Below are 21,220 nucleotides of genomic sequence, written 5' to 3'. Positions count from 1 at the left end.
AGTGAGGAAATATTCAGCCATGTCCTTCAAGCAGCAGTGTTCCTGGCAGAAATTTATTCTTGTCAAACACTTAACTCCCTTATTGCTACACAATGCATTTCAGCAGTGTTTCACTCTAAGGTATGTTTAATAACTTATCATTAATAATAGAGGAAATACTTTGCTTTTAAACTGTTCTTCATAAAGCTGAACTATACTAGAATCTAGTGAGAAAATAGTTGTGGCAGTATCACATAGAGGAATTGAAGACAATATCAGCCGTATAATTAATTTAACTGTGGATGCTGTGATGGTAGGAGTTGATGGTTTAACTCAGGTAATTAAGGAGGAGAGGGCAATGCACTATTCTTCCATGCAGATGCCATCTGTCTTAACTTTAGCTATTAGTCAAGTGCTAGCTCTGTTAAAGAAGAGAGATGTATGGGGGAAAAAAATAACCCAAATCATATTAAGTAAGTTTGGGAGAAACTGCAGCTACTTTCTGTTCCTTCTTTCCTTTCAAGCTAATTGAGAATATAGCGATCTTCTCTGCTCCTGTCTGTAGGACAGCTTCTCCAGCAGCCTGATCACCAGCCCAAGATACCCGAGGAGGTAAGCAACAGGAGATGCCTCTGAGCATTAACCCCAAGCTACTCCAAAACAAACACAAATGCTTAGCTTTAGTTACTCCTAGGCCTTTGCTTATCTTTCATCTAGCCCTAGTGCTGCTGCCAAGACATAAGTAATTGGGAGTTTACAGTCTGGGGCCTTCCAGTGAAACGCAGCAGTGTGGCTAAGAGCCATGTCATGCTTTATGTAGTATAGCCTCATCGTTAAACCATGTCTTAATTCTACCTAGATTACTTCAGGAAGTACATTTGGGATAAGAGGGGGTTGGCTTCTTATCAGGCTCCTTGTTGCACATGGCTTTGTGCAGCACCTTTCTTGCACGCAGCTTCCATTCTTGCAGTAGCTCAGTAGCATTTCCTACTTTCAGTACCACACAAGTGTCACCTGTTTGTAACAGCTGGCTCAGCACTCCTTAAGCGGTATTTCACTGCATTACCAAGTAGTTTCTTCCATTTGGACACCTAAATGATAGCAGGCTTATACTCAAGTAAGCAGTGGGAGAAAAGAGGCTCTCCAAGGCTTAGCTTGGGAAATGGTGATGTGCAACAGGAAGCCTGAACCAGGGCTCTGGGTCACAGAGTCGATGAGGGTTCACGCTTAGCTTTTTCCTCCCCTTGCACGTAAGGCTGAAGGTAGGTAGGACTGTTCATGCAGTGAGCACACCCATACTTTATGTAACAGACTGACTATCCCTGTAGCATAAGGGACAGACGCACAGTGACACTTCCATAGCTATACGCTTTCTATTTTGCTCTGAGGGACTAAGTAAGGGGGCACAACACACGCTACCTAATTGCAGGTGTGTTAAGATCCTCCTCACTTCCAAGGGAGCTAGGCATTATTTCTTAAGGGAAGCTGCCTCTCCTTCTCCAAACAATACCTTTGTTATATCCTGGAGCAGGAGGAGTTCTGTGAGAAGGTTTAAGGTGTGGGGATTGCACCTCTCCATGGACAGTAGCATGAACTGCCCGCATGCAGTCCTGTTGATGCAACTGTCTTCCATCTTTACACAGGACCCCTACACGGAAAGAAGTTGCAGAAGATAGTTGCAGCTTCCCCTGTTGGCAAAAACACAGCAAGGAACCAGCTAGCACAGTTGGGTCTCCCCAGTATAGACTGGACCATCCAATAACAAACAGGGAGCAGAAATTATGTCTGCTCAGCATCAGTTTTCCTCCCCATTCCTCAAATGGGCCTGCTGCTAAGCCTCATTCAGATAAGCATTGGGAACAAGCCCACTCTTAACACTTGATCAGGTCAGACTAGGGAAAAAAAAAAAAAAAAAGACTTATTCCCCATCTTGGTCACTCCGTCATGCAAGTATGTCGTAATAAATGGATGGTTTTTTGGTCTGGTAACGAAACTGCTCTAGCTTCAGACCAATCCTCAGAAGAACAGCTTCATCCCACCATTTTGCCATGACCTGGGAGAAGATGAGAGAGACAGAGAGGGAAAGAAGGGGAAAAAAACCAGTAGCATCACCACATACAGATGCTCTTAAAAGCCCTGCAAAACATAACTACATTTCCCCCCCCTCTAACAGCACCAAAAGGACACGTGCTTTTCCCTTTTACCCCAGTAAGTACTGCATCACTGCATTTGGGATAAAGGCAGCTGTGTGACTTCTAACTACAAGACATGGACCTTTCATTTACATGAGACCCATTTCAAGAGTGAGAAGAGCAAAGAAGGACTTAAAGAAGTTACAGAACTGAGAAATTAGGAAAAGAGAGCAAAGAGTAGTGACAAATAGTGAGTACTGATGCAAGCAGACAGGGAGACAGAGAAATCCATCTCCCAGATACCTGAAGAGTCCTTCTGCCATTCAGGAATGACTTATTCTGAGGCAAGTCTTTTCACCCACAAGTTAAAACTTTATTACCAGTACCTGCCAACTCCTCAAGTATGCTGTGTGGAACAGCAGGAACCTGGTTATAGTGGTTCAGGACAAAGCCAGCTGGGGATTTTGTGACCCAGCATTCACAAAGAGACACTACTCACCTGGAAGCTGATAGGAAGCCCAGCAGTAGAATACCCAATGGGGACCACAAGGCCTGGAATCCCAGTGAAGTTACCAAGCTGCATAAACCTGGGGGAAAAGCTGTCATCAGCATTCCTGCCTTGGGACAGCAGCAAAGCCATCTTTTTTGGGGAGAGGTAGCTAGGATCTATTTCCTGCTTTACAGCCTGAGCAATTTCAGTTAGTGCAGCTCATCTTATTCTTCTTACCTCATGGATCGAGCTGTGAAGGACAAGTCACTGCTCCCAGTCAAGAGGTCAGATTCATAGATTCTTGGGGCAGTACAAGCAACAGCTGTGGAAGAATCACAAGAATGACTGAGACTGAAAGGGACCTCAGGAGGTCAGCTTTAACCTTCTGTCTCAAGGACAGTCAACTAGAGCAGGTTGCCCAGAACCATGTCTGAATGGCTTTTGAATATCCCCAGGGACGGAGATTCCACAGCCTCTCTGGGCAACCAGCACTAGCTTAAAGAGCAAAGGAAGAGTCAGGCAGTGTGCAATCTTCTAGGAACAGCTCAGTTCATTATAGCCACAAGTTTGATATACATGGGTGATGCAAACTCACACCCCTGGAACACAATCAAGTCACTAGGAATTATGAATTAAGTAGTAAGTTTCTATTTAGAGCAAGAACATTTGCATACATAAGTAGACATCCAGTCCTTCCTGTGTAAATGTGCTGTCTCTGTAGCTCCTGTTTCAAGTACCAAGAAGGAGTTTCTCACTGTCATGGATATAGGCAGTAAGTCTATAAATATACAGCAAATCTAGAAATACACATAAGTCTTTCTAACCAGGCTGCATTATCTTCTAAAGGCTTGAGGCACAGCGAAGCCTTTGCACAAAAGTCATGCTCTTAAAACTGGGCAGGGAAAGTTAATGGAGTAACTGTTCTTAAAATGCACCACACATCTGTGGGGGACCATGTCTTTGGCCAAGGCTGCCAATACCTGGTGTAAGGATACAGTTCACAGAGGTGAAGATCTCTTGCAAAAATCTCATACTCCGAGTTCTCTGTCGATTTGCCTGCAAGCAGAGAGACTACTGTCTGACCAGGCCTTCTTGGTTCGTGAGGCTCATGTTTGATGGTGACAGATTCTGCCCATCAGAGCCTATGCCTTTGCAAAAGAAGACGCAATTCCTGCAGTTTGGAATCCACATGCAGGACACCAATCCATGTGGCATGTCCTCTGCTGTGCCCCACCATTCAGCATGCTTTCACAGCAGAGGGCAGTACAGCTGAGTGATACCTTTCCACATGTATGGGGAGGTTAAGAGAATCCTCTACCCCACCTTTAGAATTTCACTAGGTGCCTTCACCACAGTATGCTTCTTACCGTAATATAATCCAGAGCTGTGAACTGGGAAGCCAAGGCCAGGTTAGCCCGAGTTTCTAAATTCTGAAAGAGAAAACACTGATGATGGCTCTGCTTGCAAGAAACTGAACGTGACAGTCCAAGACTTCTCTTCCAGGTCTGCTCTCCTGTATTAGTAGTAATCCAACTGGTGGCTCATCACAGAAAAGGCAGGAAAGCCTCAGGTTTCTCACTGACATGACACTTGTTCTGTATCAGCCAGGACAGCTACTGCCACTGATCCGAGCTGCTGCTACTTACCATTTCCTGGAAATGTTTATTGAAGTCAGGTTGCAGGAAGTCCCGCATCTCACTGAGAATGCAGATTACATGTGCTACTCGCACTTCCTCTATCTCTGGAAGAGACACTTCAACCACGCTGGCTCCCAAACTCTGTAGGTGCTCCACAGCTGAGTACAGAACAGGTAAAGCACAGACAGCATCCTTGAGTTCACCGGACTTCCAAGAAGGGCTGTGAATCCCCAACCCCTTGAGAAGTTAGAGACCCCATAGGTGATTACAAAGCAAGTATCTTCAGTGCATCTTGTGGCATGCAGAATGCTGCAGCTGATTCTCCTAGATAAAAGCCTTCAGCCTAACTAAATCTCGATATTCCAACAAGGGAGGGGTAGGGGCTTGCAGACAGGTTCCTAAATTACCCACTACATTTCAGGCAAGTTCATCTCCTTCCTCTAGCCACCCCCAGTTAATCTAAAAGGTAAAGGTGGACTGACAATACTTTCTAGAGCACTTGACGTGACCAGTATTCTATCGGCATGAAGTGATTATTTAGCATCATGAGATTCCCATTCAAAGCCTCTTCTGAACCATAATAGTAGAGGAACCTGGGGGATACTCAGGAGACCAGGTCAACAGTGCATGTTCACTAAATCTTGATGCACTTTAGCAAGGTTGAACACCAAGACTTTGCGAAAAGTGAATCTTTTGCAGTCTAGAAAGAATTCCTGTCTTTCTTTGACCCCAACTTCTTCATAAATACCCAAGCTTGCCTATTTCACTGGCTTATGGCACATCTCTCCTAAGAAAACTCCACACACGTAGAAGCGTGAGTGTCTATGGCAATAAGGAGGCTGAAGGAAAACCAGGCAAACAAAGCCTGAATACTGTGAACTCTCTCAGCTCCAATGCATAGGAGGCCAACCGCTATACCAAGCAACGTAGAGTCTTTCTCCCCTACCCCCTCAAGTACTCACCAGGATCAATTTTGCTTAGTTTAAATCTGACAAAGCCACCTCAAAGGCACTGTTTGGCTGATTTAATGGAAATACCAGAGGACTGGATACATGACAAAGACCTAGCTCTGTTTTTCCTACTGAACATTATATTGTGAAACAAGTCCCTCCCTTAGAAGTCTTTTACCATTAAAGCTTGCAGACTAAGTATTACTGAGCACAGATCTGTCTTTATACAGACAGAGGCTTAGCACACTGGACTGCATTCTTCCATTGTAACCTGACAAGCCTACAACTGCTGAGCTTTTTAACCCTCAGCAGTCAGAAGGGCTTCCCTAATACAAAGCTACTGCTGCTTGTCCAGCCAGACCTCTTTAAGCATCTGCCTTTAAGGACTTCAGGCAAGATCTTAATGCATGCATAAGAGGAGCACCAAATGATACCACGACCTCAGACAGAATAAAAGACTTACAGACTTTTCCCCTTTACCTTTCTCACAGATGGATAGTACTTCAGCATCGCATGCCTAGAGAAAAAGAGGAAAGAGCTAAGCAGACTTTGGACACTGCCGTCCTGTCCTTGGTGAGCATGCTCACAAGGACTTTGGTCCTCATGGAGCTTTCCTTGCTTCTGTCCCTAATGGTAGTGAAACACACCCCTCCAGGATTGCCTTAAGCCACCTGCTCCAAGAAAACAGCTTGCAGGTCATCTTTTCCAGAGGAGAGGATATTCCTCCTCTTCGTGGGGCAGGGCCAGAAAGAGTCCTTGTTTTCCTCCAGGCAAGAAATCCTGACCACATTTGAGGGGTTGCATTACAATTACCAAACGGTACTAGCTTGCAAGCCCAGTTTCTACATTGGAATGATAACATACCACTTAGCAGCTACATCATTGTCACGAAATGGATACGCTAATTTTCCTCATTTGATTTTAAACTAACTGCCTTTTGTAATCAATTCAGAAGCATTGCTTCTAACAGAAACAGCAGTATGAGGAAGCATACTGCCATCAACTGTACAGTCATTACCTTTCCTCATGCTTCCAACAGACTTTTACTCAAAAGGCTGCTTTAGGAAAAAATTTATCCCTGTCAATGTTTTCACCCAGATTATATTCTCTTCCTATTATAGGACTAAATATGAGAAGTTCTAATGATGACAGGCAAGAGAACAGTGAATGCACTGAATTCCTTCAAAATCTCATTTTGCAAAGCAGCAGAAAGAGAGAGATAGAACAGGCACCTTAAAAAATGTCCAGTCCACTCCCAGTTTTAAGCCTTTCAGGTCAGGAGCACACATATCAGATAGGGTTGCTTTGGGCTGTTTTAGTCCTGCAGGGAACAAACAAGAGTTTCTTATTTTATCTTGGATGCCTTGAGGGAGACAGAGCACCTGGGCTCAGGAAGGAAGAGGGCTCACCTACCATATGGATAGAGCGGATCCGGCTCAGCAAGGATACTGTAAACAATGGCTGCATCTGCCACCGAGGTACAGATAGGGCCTGTAAAAGAGAGATCAGTGATAAAAATGTGACAAGGGGTAAATAGTACCTTCCTCCCAAGGTCTTTTGTAGGCACAGATTGCCTTCCTTGTGAGAACACCACACAGCAAGGTCCCTGAGGTGGTGCACGAGTCCTCTTACCTACACTGACAGTGGAGTAGGAGAGCGGCAAGCTGCCATGAGAACTGATGCGCCCAAATGTACCTAGAGAAAAAGAAACGTGAAGTTAGCTAGATACCATCAGTTGGTAGTAAGATCTGACCTAGATGGCTCTCGTCTACCCAGTGGGTAAGCAACACACCCCTGCCAGTCACTTCTATGTCTGTCATTTCAGAGCTCAGTCACTCATCTTTCAATACCCTGTTCTGCTGACCATGATCTGTCTCAGTGAAACAGATACATTCAAAAAATAGTGAAACTGTTTTCCCTTCTGCAAGTACTCATATTGCCTTTCTGACCAGTTACATTTTTGTCATAGTCATCATTATTTTCCTCAGATCGATCAAGATTAATCAGGTTGATCACATGTGAAGGATGCAAAAACAGAGTAATGGCTGAGTGTCTGGTCTGAGACGAAGCAGCTGAGATCCTTCAGAATGGTAAACCATTCCAAAAAGCCAGCATCTCTTCCAAGTGCCAATCCTGCCTTGCTACTTTCCATGCTGTGGACACTGTCCTGTGCATTTCTTATGTCCTCTGCACATTCCTCTTGATTACATTAATTCTTACTACAAAAACTGCATTGCTACTTCTTGTAACACTCAGGCGAGAAGGAATGGCTACATCCTGGTTTCATGTAAGCCTATTACCAGGTTTAACTTACCAGACACAAATCTGAGCAGCATCAGCCTCTCCATATAATTGGGGTGATGGCAAACCATTGTGGCTGGAGACCACAATGGAGACACAAAACCATTGTGGGTGGAGATGCTTTTCACCAGCTCACTACAGATATGCAGCTATGTTGGGAACACCTCCCAGCAGAGAAGGAAGATTGAAGAGGGACGAGCGAGTAGAAAGAATAGCAGCAAGCATGTTTTATTTAGCATTTGGCTCAAATAAGTCAGGTTTTTTTGAACATCTGTTCAATAGCCAGTACTGAGAATACTTCCACTCTGCCGATCCAACCCACATGACTCTCAAGGTGTTATACTCCAGAGCTTCTCGGTCAAGTTTTGCTTGAAAGGAATTAATGGACTGTACCCGACTTGTTTGTGGCATTCTATCTGATACGCCAAACAAGACACACACCACCTCCACGATTAAAGGGCTCTACCTTTCAGCCCGACCACACCACAGAACGAAGCAGGAATCCTCACGGAGCCACCTCCATCTGTGCCAATAGCCACTGGGCAGAGACCTGCAAAAAAAAAAAAAAACCGAAAAAAGCCCCACACATTGGCCTGTGATCAGAGAGACATCATTGTCCTGTCCATTCTACCAGCAGCTGTAGTGAAGACAGCACACAGAGCTCTCTGTTCAGCTAGGAGTTCCCTCCAGCTTCTAAACCCCCTCATAAAAACTGAATGTCCGAGATACTTTGGCTCAGGACCTTCCTCCCACCACCCCCGAACTCCATTTAGGACCACCTACCTGCTGCTACAGCTGCTGCTGACCCACTGGAGCTCCCACCTGTGAAGTGGTTTGGCTTGTAGGGATTCCTAGGGATCTTGTGGTACCTGAGGCAGACAAATAGTGTTGAATCTTTTCCTGGGAAGGACCGCGTTCATTACAGGGCAGGAAAAGATCCAGAAACACAGCTCAGGGATTCCAATCTCTTAGTAAAGAGATACCATTTTACCCCAGATAGTGCTACGTCCCTAGAAAACAAGATGCCAAAGAGACTTCTGCCTCAGAGTCCAATTGCTTGTTACGAGAAGCAGCCTACCCAAAGGAGACAGACTCAAAGCAAGAGAAAGGATGCCGCTCCAGCTCTTCTGTCTGCAACGGCACTGTGCCATTACTGCATGCCACAGTGCATTACGCAATTCCAAGAGGTGGAGCAGTTGGTGGCCAGCAATTCTTACAGACAAGCAAGTCAGCATCCTCAGCTCTGCCCTTCATCCCAGAGCAGCAGCTCCCAAAGTCTCCAGTCTGACCACAGTCCCCAGACACCAAAGAGACCTGCCAGGCAGCTGGGTATCCAGCCGACCTCACACAGTGAGGAAATGCCCTGGCACGTTGTTGCAGCTGAGGGGAAGCCCCAGTTCCATCCAGCTGCACACGCATGAGTATGGCTCTACACGTGGCTCATCAAGGCTGTGAGGACTGCCGCTCTGGAACAGCAGTTCTCAGCTTGGCTATAGCTGGAAAATTCACAACAGTAAAGCAAATTTCAGTGAAGCTGTTTTAGCTAGGAAATAAAAACATTATGTTCTCCTGAAATGACTGTACCTTTTCTCACTGTTCTGGGCCTTCAGCCATTACTGTGACTGAGCATTAGATTACTATTTATTTGTTTTCTGTCACCGTGTTTGTCTACCACTCATCCTGTAAACATTCACACCTCCAGGTCTTTAAGGCCTGGCAAATCAAGTTCCTTACTCAACAGATGCCACTTGGATCCTCTCCCTCCTTCGGTTTCAGGCACCATCTTCAGGCTTCCACAGCTACGCTGACCCTCAAATCTACAATGCTGTATTTTCATACCCCCAGGGTTCTCCCTGCCCAGGGTGCTTCCATCAGTTTTATTCTCACATGCTTGCCCTATTTTTGTACCCTTCCCTGTCGGTTCTGGACATACTTTTAGGTCTTTCTAGACCCAGAGGAAGAGAGGGGAAAGGGATTTTTACCTATTAGGGTTGCATCCAGTTGTTCCAGTCCCTAGTTCATGCATGTTCGAGACCCCAATAATGATAGCCCCAGCCTCTCGCAGCTTCTTGGCCACAGTAGCATCTTCTGTTTCGGGCTCTGTCCCAAGATACACTGTTCCCACTCGGTGATGGTAAGGTACCTTAGGCAAGAAGACACCTTAGTATTCATCCTAAAGTAATGGCAAGATAAGCAGGCACATGTGCGTGCTTCACATCCACACTTCAAGTGTACAACAGACCGCAGATATTAGGACCCACAGGGGTAAGTAAGGGCTAGGAAGCTTCACTTTTCGACTTGTCCTGTTTTGGTTTCTGTTAGGTGGAACATTTAACCCTTCGATATTTGGTCCTTCTCCCATGCAGAGTCCTTTAAATACCATGATACAGAGGAACAGAAACATGTAGATGGTCAAAAAGTCTGTCTCCCTGTAGCAATACAATCGCTATGCCCAAAGGCTACAGAACAGTCCCCTTGGCCCCACACCACACAGGAGCTCCGTTTTCCATTTTTCTACAGACAGAGCTGCAGCATTTCAGATCTGCAGTGCTTTGAAGCAAGGCACAGGGATTAGATGGATGCCAAAATACCAGATGGACTCATTTTCAGGGTATGCTATGTACTCCACTTCGATGCAGCAGTATAAGAATCTGTACATAAACAGGACTCCCACCCTATGGGTAGTTCCCTGCAGAGCTTACGACAGCTTGGTAGCACTGCTGGGAGTGTTTAATGGTAACTGTTGTTAGGCCACAGGCAAAACTCCTTGCAAGAGGGAATTTTCAAAGTAACTTGCATATTTCTGACACAAGTGTGTCCTTTAAGGTAAGGAGAGAGGGATGCTTTGCCAGTGGAGCAGTCAGTGCCTGCGAAATACAGACAGTTACAGATGCTTTTATCCTTTCTCATTTCATCCCAAGAGGGACTGTTTCCCACTCCCACCCTCTACTTCCTGTGGATTAAAGGGATCAATACAATATATGGAACGACTGCTGTACCCAAGATCTGTCTTCACCTGGCAAAACTTGTTAATCCTACTCATTATAAACCCACATACTACCCTTTATTACAAACATATTCTCAGGCTTCTGCTGAGGAGTTGGCCTTAAAACCTTGTTGCAGTGAGTTGTCCAGGTTGACCACCTGCAGCATGAACTGACAGCTACAGAAAGAAACTCACCACTTTGAACTCTTCTTTCAGACACACTGGGATGCCATCCAGATAAGACAGGGTACATTTCTTCCTGTAACGAACAGTGGAGGCCTCAGCCATCTGCACAGAGAAAGAAAAAAAAGTATATGTTATACATATTTAGTCGAGCTGAAGGTCAGTACCAGTATCAGAACAGATACCAAAAATGGTTTTCTCAGACTTCTACTGAGCCAAACTACAAAAGTTTCTTTCTTCTTCCACCATATGCTGATGGGAAACTACTGCTTGGAAGCATCTACGCTAATGAATGCCACATAAGCACAGAAGTCCCGTTTTAAACATAGTCATCCAGCAGGAAACAGATTGCTTTAATGCTACCTCTCTTTGCAGAAAGGAAAGCAAACTTGTTTGTAGTCCTCTACACAAGGAGGGAGGAAAAATGTACATATTTTTCTGTGCAATACATCAGTAGAAGAGCCTCTGCTCCTTCTAATAGATGCTACTGTTCTTGGGGTGGCAGGGGCCCCTCTCCTACCAGCAGCAGACATTACCAGCATTATTTGCTCCTGGTCCCATTGCACTATCGCTCTGAGTGGAGGCGTGGATTTGTCGCAGTCCTCCAGCACAGCAATGATGTTCTTTGCTACCTGAGATGGCGTCAGCTTCCCACTCCTACAGGACAGGAGAAGTTGGGACCTTGTTACAAGACGCCCACACCACACCCACACACCGGGTTTGTCTCTCATGTAGCAAGATGGCAGCTGTCACAGCCGTAAGCAAGAACTAGGTAAGCATCTGTGTGTGGTAATGATTTCAACACAGTTGACACCATCAAGACAGAAGACTCCCTTCGTTAAGGCGAGAGTTTGCCTACACAGCATGCCCCCGACCCTCAGAGTAGGGGCAGCAGCTAGGAGACTTACCCAGATATTCCCGAACCACCAGATAAACAGGGAAGGGCAGGTGTCAGCTTTACAGAGAGCCCTCAAGCTCCTGAAACCCTGAGGCTGTGAAACTTCCCATATCATGAGCTAAGACCAAGAGGACAGCCCCCTTTATACAGGCTTCCCATTACAGAGATGGGGCTCACAGCATTACTGTCATAACCCACCTTTAACAGGCCTTCCCTCCCTCCTGGCAAAAGGCTACATTATACCACAAACATATCTATTTCTGGCTAACACGAAAGCCTCACCTACAACAGCAGACTGCAGTGTCAGCCTTTTGCTCCAAGGCCGCAGCCTACTGGCAGAGGTGGCACTTCAGGAACAAGTGTCAGGAGTGCAATAGGATTTATCCGAGTGCTCCACATCTGACATATGTCCCAGAGGCAACCAGGAGTTACCAAGCAGCCAACAGCTCATAGAACCTCAGAGTCAGGGACGTGCTTTCAGCTCTTCCCCAGCTGGACATGTTTACTGGGCGAAAGCAGTCAAACTGCTCACAGGAGCACAAGCAGCTGGGGAACCAAAGGATTCTTCAGAGACCCACAATATGTGCAATTCGGATCATCCAGATGAACCTTCCTCTCCTTCTCACTCATGTGTTTGGGCAAACAAGGTATGTAGAAATCTCTCCCAGAGAAGACTGACAATAAGCCAAGGAAAATAACATTTAAATACCCTTGCAGGGCTTGTAAAAGTTGTGCCAGCTCTCCCAGTTGGCTTTCCTTCGTTATTCTATTAGAGGGAAACGATTGCAGAGGGTGATGCTAAAGAGTGGTACCTCAAGGACAATCCTAAGAAAGAGATGCCTGAGAGCTTGTGGAACAGTAACAGCCCGCAGCAGGGGAACATGTGAGACAGGTTGTTTCCAGACCATAATTTCACCTACCGGTAGCAGTCCAGGTAGTCTTTGATCCCTTTGAAGCTAAACCCATTGCTAGCAGAATCAGACCTGCAAAGAAAGGATTAAAGGGGCAACTGTGAACCATCAAAGCCACCTCTGTTTAGACCTGCAGACTTCAGCATCACAGTCCAATGCAGGTTGGGTATCACTCGTTCACAGTAAACTTGTTGGTCACCGTTGGGACTGCTAGCTTACGCATTTCAGCTCACACTCTGTCAGACTCCTTGCACACAGGCAAGACACCAGCTGTACTCAGGGTGCCACAGAAATAAGGGATCAGTCTTGCTGACACGTTATAGTTGCTTTGTATTTCTACTGCAGTACAGCAGTCACTAAACTGTTCAAAATTTATTCCAGGTTTACATTTGCCACTCACCACTGGAGCATTACAGAATAGCTAGAATATACTATAAGTAAACCTACTAGAATATACTACAGGTAAACCTACTCCCAGGATCTCTGTCCCAAGTTCAATCCAGACAGCCAGCAGCACATACAGTGTGTGGTGCAGGAGCGGGAAGAGATGCAGCACACACAATGATTCACATCAGCAAACTGCTTAAAAACTAAGTCAGTGTCTCTAGTACATAAGAAATAGACCATTTCTCATCATAACAGGATGAACATAAGGTCATCTGAAGAGCTAGCTACAATTACTACTCCTGCGATGTCTCCATATCAACACCCAAACCAGAAGCCATATCCTGGAATAGGACAGCGTATGGCACCATAATGTGCTATGCAGGGAAGAGGTAAGGTTCCAGTAACCTGCTCTGTAATACTCGATATATCACTGGCGAAGCTGGGGACACAAGAACCAGAAGGCTGCACTCACCCTGACCAATGCCTGTAGGAAGTACATCCCTCCCTCTAAAGTGAAGGGGACAAAAGTTTTTCCTTGCTCTAGCTTAAGAACTCGAGCAGGGAGCAAGTTTAGTCCTGTTAAAAGCTGAGATACACACAGAGAACCCACTCCGTGAGATGCTGAAGTGCAGCTCATAGACATTTTCAGTAACTACCGGATAGGCCCACAACTAAGAACCAAAACCAGATGGGGACAGCATTCATAGCAGCCCAGCTGCTCCCACCTCAGCGTCAGACCTCAACGAGACACGTGAGCCTGAGTAACATTTTGCCTGGAATCTAGCGGGATTTAATCAAGTACAGGCTGCAATCAAGAAGCTGAACAGATTTTTATCCAAGCGACATAACTAACAAAGCCTAATTTCTTGTGGATCGTTTTCTTTATAACCTGTGTTCCTTCTCTCCTCCAAGCAACCCCTGTGTTCTCTTTGAGATTCCTTGCAGGCAAGAAACAGCACACCTGCAAACTCACTTAAACGGATGTATGCGCTGACTAGCCAACCACTAAGTGTATCTGCGCTAATAGTGCGACCAGAACCCTGGCAAGGGCTGAATTTGGTCTCTCCCCAATAAGCAGACTTCCTGAAGTTTGCAGAAACTTCATATTGCTTGTAACTATCGGTGATTTATAAGCTACAAAAGGAAAGATGACTGACAGCACTATTTGTTTTGTAAAGTACCTGTGTGTGGAAAAAGATTTTAATCAAGATTACTGACAACGACAGTTTGCTACTAACATGTAATAGTGCCAACATGAGTGTTCTTCCACTCCACTCTTACACATCACATACTGACCTTGCATCTATCAGCTGCTCGATAATATCCGAAGTGCTTTTAGCCTCAGACTTGTCTTCTGTAACCTCTGCAGCAACCTCCGGGATAAACGTGGGATCTTCGTGAATGTCAAGTGAACGCATGAGTGAGAAGTTGTTCAGCCTGAAAGAGAAAGTCACTGCTAGAGCTTGCAAGCTCTACCATGACTAATCTTTCACTCTTCAGAGGAAACCTTACGCAAGAACATTTTGTCTTAGCAGTCTGCTCTCACAGCAGGGAGTTGCAACAGTGACAAGATAATCTCTCACACCTTTCCTAAAGGCAGGATCAAATCTACTCTGCTTGCTTAACAAAGCCTCCTACCTCTTGACATAGGGCCAGCCAGCCTCCGTAAACCCAAGCTGGGAAAGAAATGGTGAAAGTTTTTGATTCATTTTAATTAGACATATCACCTACAGACCAATAAAGACAGAAAACGGAGAGGAAAAGAAAAGGAGAAAGTAGTGTAAACCCACATTCAAGCACTAATCCTGTTAAGACAAGCACCTCCTCAGACTTTTCCATGACCATAGTTTGTTCATTCAACATTGTTCGTTTGCAACCAAATACAACAGGGATTGCAGCACAAGTCCAGGGCTTGGAACATGTAAAGACAGGAAATCGAGACCCTGTCATAGATGTCAAGGAGTGATCTGCTGTATAACAGCAGTGACATTTGTCTGGGTTTGATTCACTCAAAAAGTCCATGCCCCAAGTAAAAGTTCAGGGGTACCAATCATGCTTAATACATTTTTCAGTGTCCTGCACAGACGACCCATTAAATCATGGGCAAACTATGTGAGCCAAGCGTGAGCCCGAGGTTCCTGACACCTCTTACCTGAGTGGCTCTTAGTGCCACATACACTTGAAAGCACAGTTTCTAAACAAAAACATAAGTGAGAGAGAAAGAGCAAAGGCTGACCTAAAATAGTGAATATCTTTAAAAAGAACATACTAAAACCTCTGAACTTCACGTCTGGCCTCATTTCCCCACTACTACTATTCTTTTACCACTATCAGTGATAAACACAGGACATTCGCTCATCCTTTGCACAGCTTTGAAAGAAAGGCAAAGAGGTGAGCTGGAGAATCCGGTTTCTATGCACCTGCCTGAGTGTGAAAAAAAGGCTAATTTCTTCTGACGGAGACCCACTCAAACTAGAGTAGTTTAAAAAATAATCCAGTAAACAACATCTACGACACAGTCTTGCTCATTCTCCAATCACGTTATGCAGCTTCCCTCTTAGAAAAGGTCATTTCAGATAGCCTGTAAGTGGTATGCAATGTGAGTATCTTAAAAAAAAAAAAAAAGAAACTTGGAGGGGGAGAAAACTCCCCACTCTTACCTTATTAAGAATGGCAGTAAGCAGATCTGTCCAAAAGCCTAGAAGAAAGTATGCAGAAACATTGGTTTGCAGTAACTTTGACCTGAACACCTTCCTCACTAGACAAGGAATGCTGAATGTGCTCACAATTGCTGCAGTCTCACCCTAGAGAGCATGCAATGCTATGTAGTAAAAAAATAGCACAAATCCTTCTATTTCAGGCCACAAAACTGGCCCGAAATGCTTTCCCTCCACCTCTCATATTTATATAAAGAGTGTATACTTTGGCTCTCCTGCCTTTGTCCTTCCCTGACTCGGTCTGGAAAGCCTGCAGCTGCAGGCTGCAACACTGTTAAGAAGCATCTATATAGCTCCCACACGTTCCTTTCTTCATGTTCCACAGATTACGCAAACATTGCAGAAAGTAGAAGCCTATTAGTTTGTTTCTCCCCCTGTTAGGATCTTTCCTGTTACTCAACCAGCTCCTACAGTAAACCAAGTCAACTTGGAAAAGCACAAGAAATTTAGAGACTCCATGGTAGCAGGCAGCTGAAAACACTCTTTGAATACCTTGGTTCCCAGTGTAGCAATACCAGTGGCCCCAAAGAGACCGGCCTTGATTCTAGCCTGTCGTAATAGCTCAACAATGGACTTCAAAAATCTGTTAAGAGATGTGCAAACACAGTACAGGTCTGAAGCAAGGCTCACGCTCCTAGATCCATGAACTGATATGTTGCCTCATACATTACATAAGAATTGCAGTCTCTTTTTTTTTCCTAATCTACATCTCATCTAAACCAGCACAATTCTCTAAGAGATTGAGAATCTTGCATCCCCCCTTCAAGGGGGATGTCAGGAAAGGAAACAAGCCCAGGGTCATGCACCAGAAGCAGACACAAAGCAAGGGATAAAGAGGTATTCTGGAAGAAAGCCACTTGCAAGGTATTTTCATGAATAAACCCAATACTAGCTTTCACTCCAGGCCCCACCAGCCACCAAGCTCTGTAACAGGTCACACTGCTGGAATAAGACCTTCATGCCTAACCTTGACACCAACTCAAAAGGAAAGGCCCAGCAGCAGCAGCAAAATCCACCTGCTTTCGGGCGGACGATGCCGCAAGGTGCTCACTGCCAAGGGGACGTGGGCTTTTCTCTTCCCAGCACCCTGCCATAGGGCGGTCATGCCTCCTCCACACCGGCCTTGGTGGGAATCAACCCACAGGCTCAAAGGTAGTGCAAAGACCACCCGAGGAAGAGCACTGGTGGGACAGCTGCCTTCAATACCAAAGACCACTCGAGGAGGAGCCAAGGGGGGACAGCTGCCTTCAGCGCCAAAGGCCACGCCAGGAAGAGCTCTGGTACGATGGCTGCCTTCAGCACCAAAGGCAACCAAGGAAGAGCTCTGGGGGGACACAGCTGCCTTCAGTGCCAAAGCCCACCCGAGGAAGAGCTTGAGGGGTAAAGCTGCCTTCGGCGCCTTCCCTGACAACCCCGCTCAGAGGGCTGAAGGACCCGAACCCCTTCACCTCCAAGGAAAGCTGGTGGCAGCTGTATTCTGAGTCTGATGTCGGCTTCGGGCCCTCACGACACCCTCACCCAGAGGCCAGCTCTCCGGCATCCCACCTGGGGGACAGGGTGTACCCGAAGCCCCACAGAACGCCCCCATCTCCCTACAATTTCCCTACAAACGGGGCTTTTACCTTCCCACCGAGACACTCCCCCCCCGCCTCCTCCCTCCGAAACCCCCGGCAGCCCTGGCCGGTTTCCCCCAGCAACCCCGGGTTTTACTGCCTTGTTTACCAGGCAGCCCCGCTACTGGCCCCGGGGCGGCCACCCGTCCCCCTCGCCCCGACTCACCGTGTTGGCCACATGGACGAAGAGGCGCAGTCCGGAGCCGCACAGCCGCGGTGCCCACTGCGGAGAGGAGGCGACAGGTAAGGGCCGGACCCCGCTCCCTCCCCTCCCTTCCCTTCCTTCCTCCCGCCACCCCTCCGGCCGCCCTCCCGGCTCCCTTCCCGGCGCTCACAGTGTCCCGCGGCCGCCAGCGGCCCCGCTCTTCGGCCCGTCCCGGCTGCCGGCGGCGCAGCACGGCCCCCGCGCTACCGGTGTGCCGCCGCACGCAGCACAGGTAGAAGGTGGCTGCCGGCAGCAGCAGCGACAGGAGCAGAAGCAGCAGCTGCGCCGCCATCTCCCTCCTTCCACCGAGCCCTCCCGCTGCCGGGGCGGTGCTGGGGCCTGGTCCCGCCTGCCACCGAGGGCGCCTGCGCCCCGCCCGGAGCTGAGGGAGTGAACGGCGGGAGCGGCGCGGTGCCCGCCCGGTGCCTGGCGAGACCGGGCCTCCCGCGTCGCCCGCCATGTCCCGCTTCTACCAGGCGCTTGGCCGCGCCGCCGGCGCCCGGACGGGGGGTCCGGGCCTGGAGGAGGAGGACGTTTACCGGTGGGGTCTGACAGGTTAGCGGGACGCCGCCGGCAGCCGGGCAGGCACCGGGGGCTGCCCCCCCCGGGAGAAGGGGTGGTGAGGGAGCGGTGGAGGCCCGGGAGGTTTCTCTGGGGGGGGGGGGCTGGTGCTTGGTCGTCGGGGCTCTGTGTTAACAGCCCCCGGGCCTGAAATAAATAAAAAAGTGTAAATACAGGGGACTTGTTAACAGTATGCAGCACTTGAGTCCAGGTACAAGGAAATGATCTTGAGAACTCCGGCTTTACTTGTTTTGTGTTTGTTTTGATATCTTTGCTCTGTAATAGTGGCTTCTGAAGGGGGCCTACCTGAGAGCCGGACAGGGACTTTTTTAAAGGGTATGTAGTGATAGGATGAGGGGTAATGGCTTCAAACTGGAAAATGGTAGATCTAGATTGGATATCAGGAAGAAATTTTTCACTATGAGGGTGGTGAGGCGCTGGAACAGGTTGCCCAGAGAAGCTGTGGATGCCCCATCCCTGGAAGTGTCCAAGGCCAGGCTGGATGGGGCTTTGAGCAGCTTGGTCTAGTGGGAGGTGTCCCTGCCCATGGCAGGGGGTTGGAACTGGGTGATCTTTAAGGTCCCTTCCAACCCAAACCATTCTATGATGCTACCATAATAAGGATAGCAATGGTGGTAGTAGCTACAGTGACCTACGCTTGAAATCAGCCCTAGATTAAGGGTAGGAAAGCTGGAAAACATCTTGGTGAGAAATTATTATTATACAATAGTAGAGTGTGCAGATTTCCGGTAGCATAAAGGGTGTCCCTGGATGTTGTACTTAAGTATTTTTAAAAGGGGCTGGAGCTAAAAATTAAGCTGTCTTTTAGGAATGCAAAGTAGTGGCTTCATTACCAGATTATGTTCATTGTGCGGGCCTTTATAGTGACTTGGGGCATTTCTGTGTGTACAAGTTCCTGAATATGGTTTAATTTAATTGATTTGCAGTAACACTGGTGTCTCTGCTCTCCAGCAAGGTAAACCAGCTTCTGCTGAAAACTAGTGCACTTTTCTTGCAAGGCAGTTGTTTGGGAAGGCCTGGTTGTGCAGAACCTGGTTTTGGTGGCTTCAAGGTGTAACTGTGTATGGAGTGTATTGGATGACTATGTAAATGTAACAAATTGCTTTTGTTCTCAGGCATTAAGCTTCGTCCCTATCAATTAGAAGGTGTAAACTGGCTGGTGCAATGCTACGAAGTCCAGCATGGCTGTATCCTGGGCGATGAGATGGGTCTTGGGAAGACTTGTCAGGTGTGTTATAGTGATTGGTCAGTTAATCAGGCCCATTCTAAAGTGCATACTCGTTGTTTCTTTCACTCCTCCATCACTTAAAACCTCTGTTAGGTCCTGAATGACACTCCAAAAAAGTTTCAGGGTTTTGTAAAAAGGTGAGTGGTCATTTTTACATGACATCTGAATATCTAACTAATTCATAGTGCACGGAGCTGAAGGGACAGTACACAGCCAGCAGGGAAAGGAGTATGTCATTTTGATGCATCTGCAGCAAGATGATTTTTGGGTTTGTCCACACATGGATTAAAATTTACAGGTGTAAATTTTTCAGTGCTGCTTTTTTGTAAGTTTTTAAATGGGTTTCAGTTTTGTTGTAAAGACGAACATTTGTGCTGTGGTTCAGGTGGTGGTATTCAATGCGTCTTAAATAACAAGCTGGTAGTTTTAGAAAGTGTTGTATGGTACGTCTTCTTTTTTGTGACTGTGGAGAAAGGCCTTTGGAAAGGGGCTGCAGATTTCGAGGTCACGTTTTGGGATCCAAGCTTTTTTGTCATTGATGGTGGATCTCACTTGACATTCTCTTGTGTTAGAGAACCTAGGGGAACCAGCTAAAAAGCTCAAGAGGGAGACAGTTTATGTGGGTTCAGGCTATTGCATTTAACTCTTTTCTTATTATAAAAAACCCCAATATTTTCCTTGCCTTCTAGACTATTTCTCTACTTCTTTATTTGACAAAAAAAATAACAAACAAAGGGAGATTTCTGATACTTTGTCCTTTGTCCGTTCTGAGCAACTGGAAGGAAGAACTGGAGAGGTAAGTTTAACAGTTGTCTGGCTCATCATATTCTTGCACAACAGGTTACAAAGATTCTCTTCAAATGGGCTCAGTACAACAGTTTTCTTCCTTTCAAAAGGAAGAAAAGTAAAAAAGGGAGCTGCCAAAACAACAAATCCATGCAAACACCACTTGCAGTTAATGTGTAGTCTTTAGAATGCTGTGGTATACATGATTTCATCCAACTTATAGTCTTGTCTGACTTTCAGCCCAAATGCCCCCACTAGCTCCTTGCTTTTTATTGATTTGTAACCCTCCATGATCAGCCTCTCTTAGGCAAAATCTGCTGAAGACACCCAGGATTCTGTATAATGAAAGGTAAGACCCAAGTTGAATAGTATCTTTCATGGCATGCTCACATATGCATGCAAAACACATTACATCTGTGCATGCAACCCGTCTTCACTGGCATGCAAAGTGTGCTGATGGCACATTTGCCATGCCCTGAAATCATACATTTTTGAGCTGGAGCCCAAAGATTCCTTTTAGGAGGAAGGGCGGAAAGCTAAAGATTAGAACAGAACTCTGTCTATGTGACTATCAGGCAATGCTGTCTCTGAGGATCTGAAGTCATCCAGGTTACATTCTGAAGTGAGCTGGCCTGATTTGGATAGACTTGCAGTGGGAATAGTTGGGGTAGAATGCATTCCTTCATTGATAAGCAGTGAACAGGAGGACCATTAGCCAAATATCAGTGGTGGGATTAAATGAGGAAAAAATTTATGGCCCCAACTCTTCCTCCATGGAACTGGTTTTATCTGCTTCTTGGCTAAGAGGATAGATTTTTGAGGCCCTGACTTAGATCTGTTTGCTGCAGACATTCCCTTTATTTTAGCATGATTTAGGCCAATTCTTTGGCCCCAACTGGGCAAACTCTATTCATTCACTACCTTCTCATGAGCTTTTTCAGTTCAGCATAACAGATGGGCCATGAGACTGGTTTTCAATCATCTGCGTTGAACTGTGAGACCTAGGAGAAGGCAGTTTATTTGTGACTTGTCCAGACCAGAACCAGCAGCTGAGGTGCCAACCTGAGATGCATACTAGTCAGGAAGGGGTTAGGTTCAAAAGCTGAGATCCAGCCACATCTCACAAGAGGGTAGGGTGTTTGGATAGGAGGTTCTCATTATCTGTGCAGTAGCTATGTTTGATAATGGGGTTGAGGGTCTTAAACATGAAAGACTTAGCTTGACTCACTGTTTTT

General features: G+C 46.5%; 2 protein-coding genes across 6 annotated transcripts in view; one reads left to right on the top strand and one right to left on the bottom strand.

Annotated features, from left to right (window-relative positions):
• Window positions 1-34: 34 nt before the first annotated feature.
• Window positions 35-17,849, bottom strand: LOC141746158 (uncharacterized). 2 transcript variants are annotated; one of them, XR_012588250.1, is made up of 21 exons: window positions 17,520-17,849; window positions 17,351-17,407; window positions 15,515-15,552; window positions 14,151-14,291; window positions 12,477-12,539; window positions 11,195-11,315; window positions 10,671-10,763; window positions 9,472-9,632; window positions 8,273-8,358; window positions 7,956-8,039; window positions 6,821-6,883; window positions 6,602-6,679; window positions 6,421-6,509; window positions 5,669-5,705; window positions 4,248-4,396; window positions 3,969-4,031; window positions 3,582-3,657; window positions 2,839-2,923; window positions 2,611-2,698; window positions 1,676-2,032; window positions 35-1,464 (listed from the first exon to the last, which is right to left on the bottom strand). XR_012588250.1 is itself a non-coding variant. In XM_074594103.1 (20 exons), exons 1-20 carry the CDS (start codon window positions 17,847-17,849, stop codon window positions 1,922-1,924), a joined length of 2,013 nt encoding a protein of 670 aa, XP_074450204.1. In that variant the 3' UTR covers window positions 35-1,921. The 2 variants fall into 2 exon arrangements, 1 of the variants encoding a protein (XP_074450204.1); XM_074594103.1 differs by having other exon boundaries at window positions 35-2,032.
• The window catches only part of CHD1L (chromodomain helicase DNA binding protein 1 like), a 23,543-nt gene continuing 20,081 nt past the window's right edge, over window positions 17,759-21,220 (top strand). Inside the window, exons 1-4 of one of the 4 annotated variants that reach the window (XM_074594065.1) lie at window positions 17,810-17,944; window positions 19,087-19,199; window positions 19,889-19,995; window positions 20,283-20,334. Coding sequence is in view for 1 of the 4 variants with exons in the window: in XM_074594054.1 (XP_074450155.1) it covers window positions 17,848-17,944; window positions 19,087-19,199; window positions 19,889-19,995 (317 nt within the window). In the remaining 3 variants the exon portion in view is untranslated. Of the gene's footprint in view, window positions 17,945-19,086; window positions 19,200-19,888; window positions 19,996-20,225; window positions 20,335-21,220 lie in introns of those variants that run through there. The other 3 variants (XM_074594054.1, XM_074594087.1, XM_074594076.1) reach the window with 3 other exon arrangements.

Source organism: Larus michahellis, chromosome 1, assembly GCF_964199755.1.
Source record: "Larus michahellis chromosome 1, bLarMic1.1, whole genome shotgun sequence".
Taxonomy (NCBI): domain Eukaryota; kingdom Metazoa; phylum Chordata; class Aves; order Charadriiformes; family Laridae; genus Larus; species Larus michahellis.
Note: the sequence above shows the minus strand (reverse complement) of the source record. Positions and strands in the feature narration are given on the sequence as shown.

Coding starts and splice junctions, on each gene's coding strand:
- LOC141746158 (XM_074594103.1), bottom strand. CDS start 17,849: ATGGCGGGCGACGCGGGAGGCCCGGTCTCGCCAGGCACCGGGCGGGCA. Junction 17,408..17,519: donor GCTGGCGGCCGCGGGACACT/GTGAGCGCCGGG, acceptor TCCTCTCCGCAG/TGGGCACCGCGGCTGTGCGG. Junction 12,540..14,150: donor GAGCAGCTGATAGATGCAAG/GTCAGTATGTGA, acceptor CTTTCTTTGCAG/GTCTGATTCTGCTAGCAATG.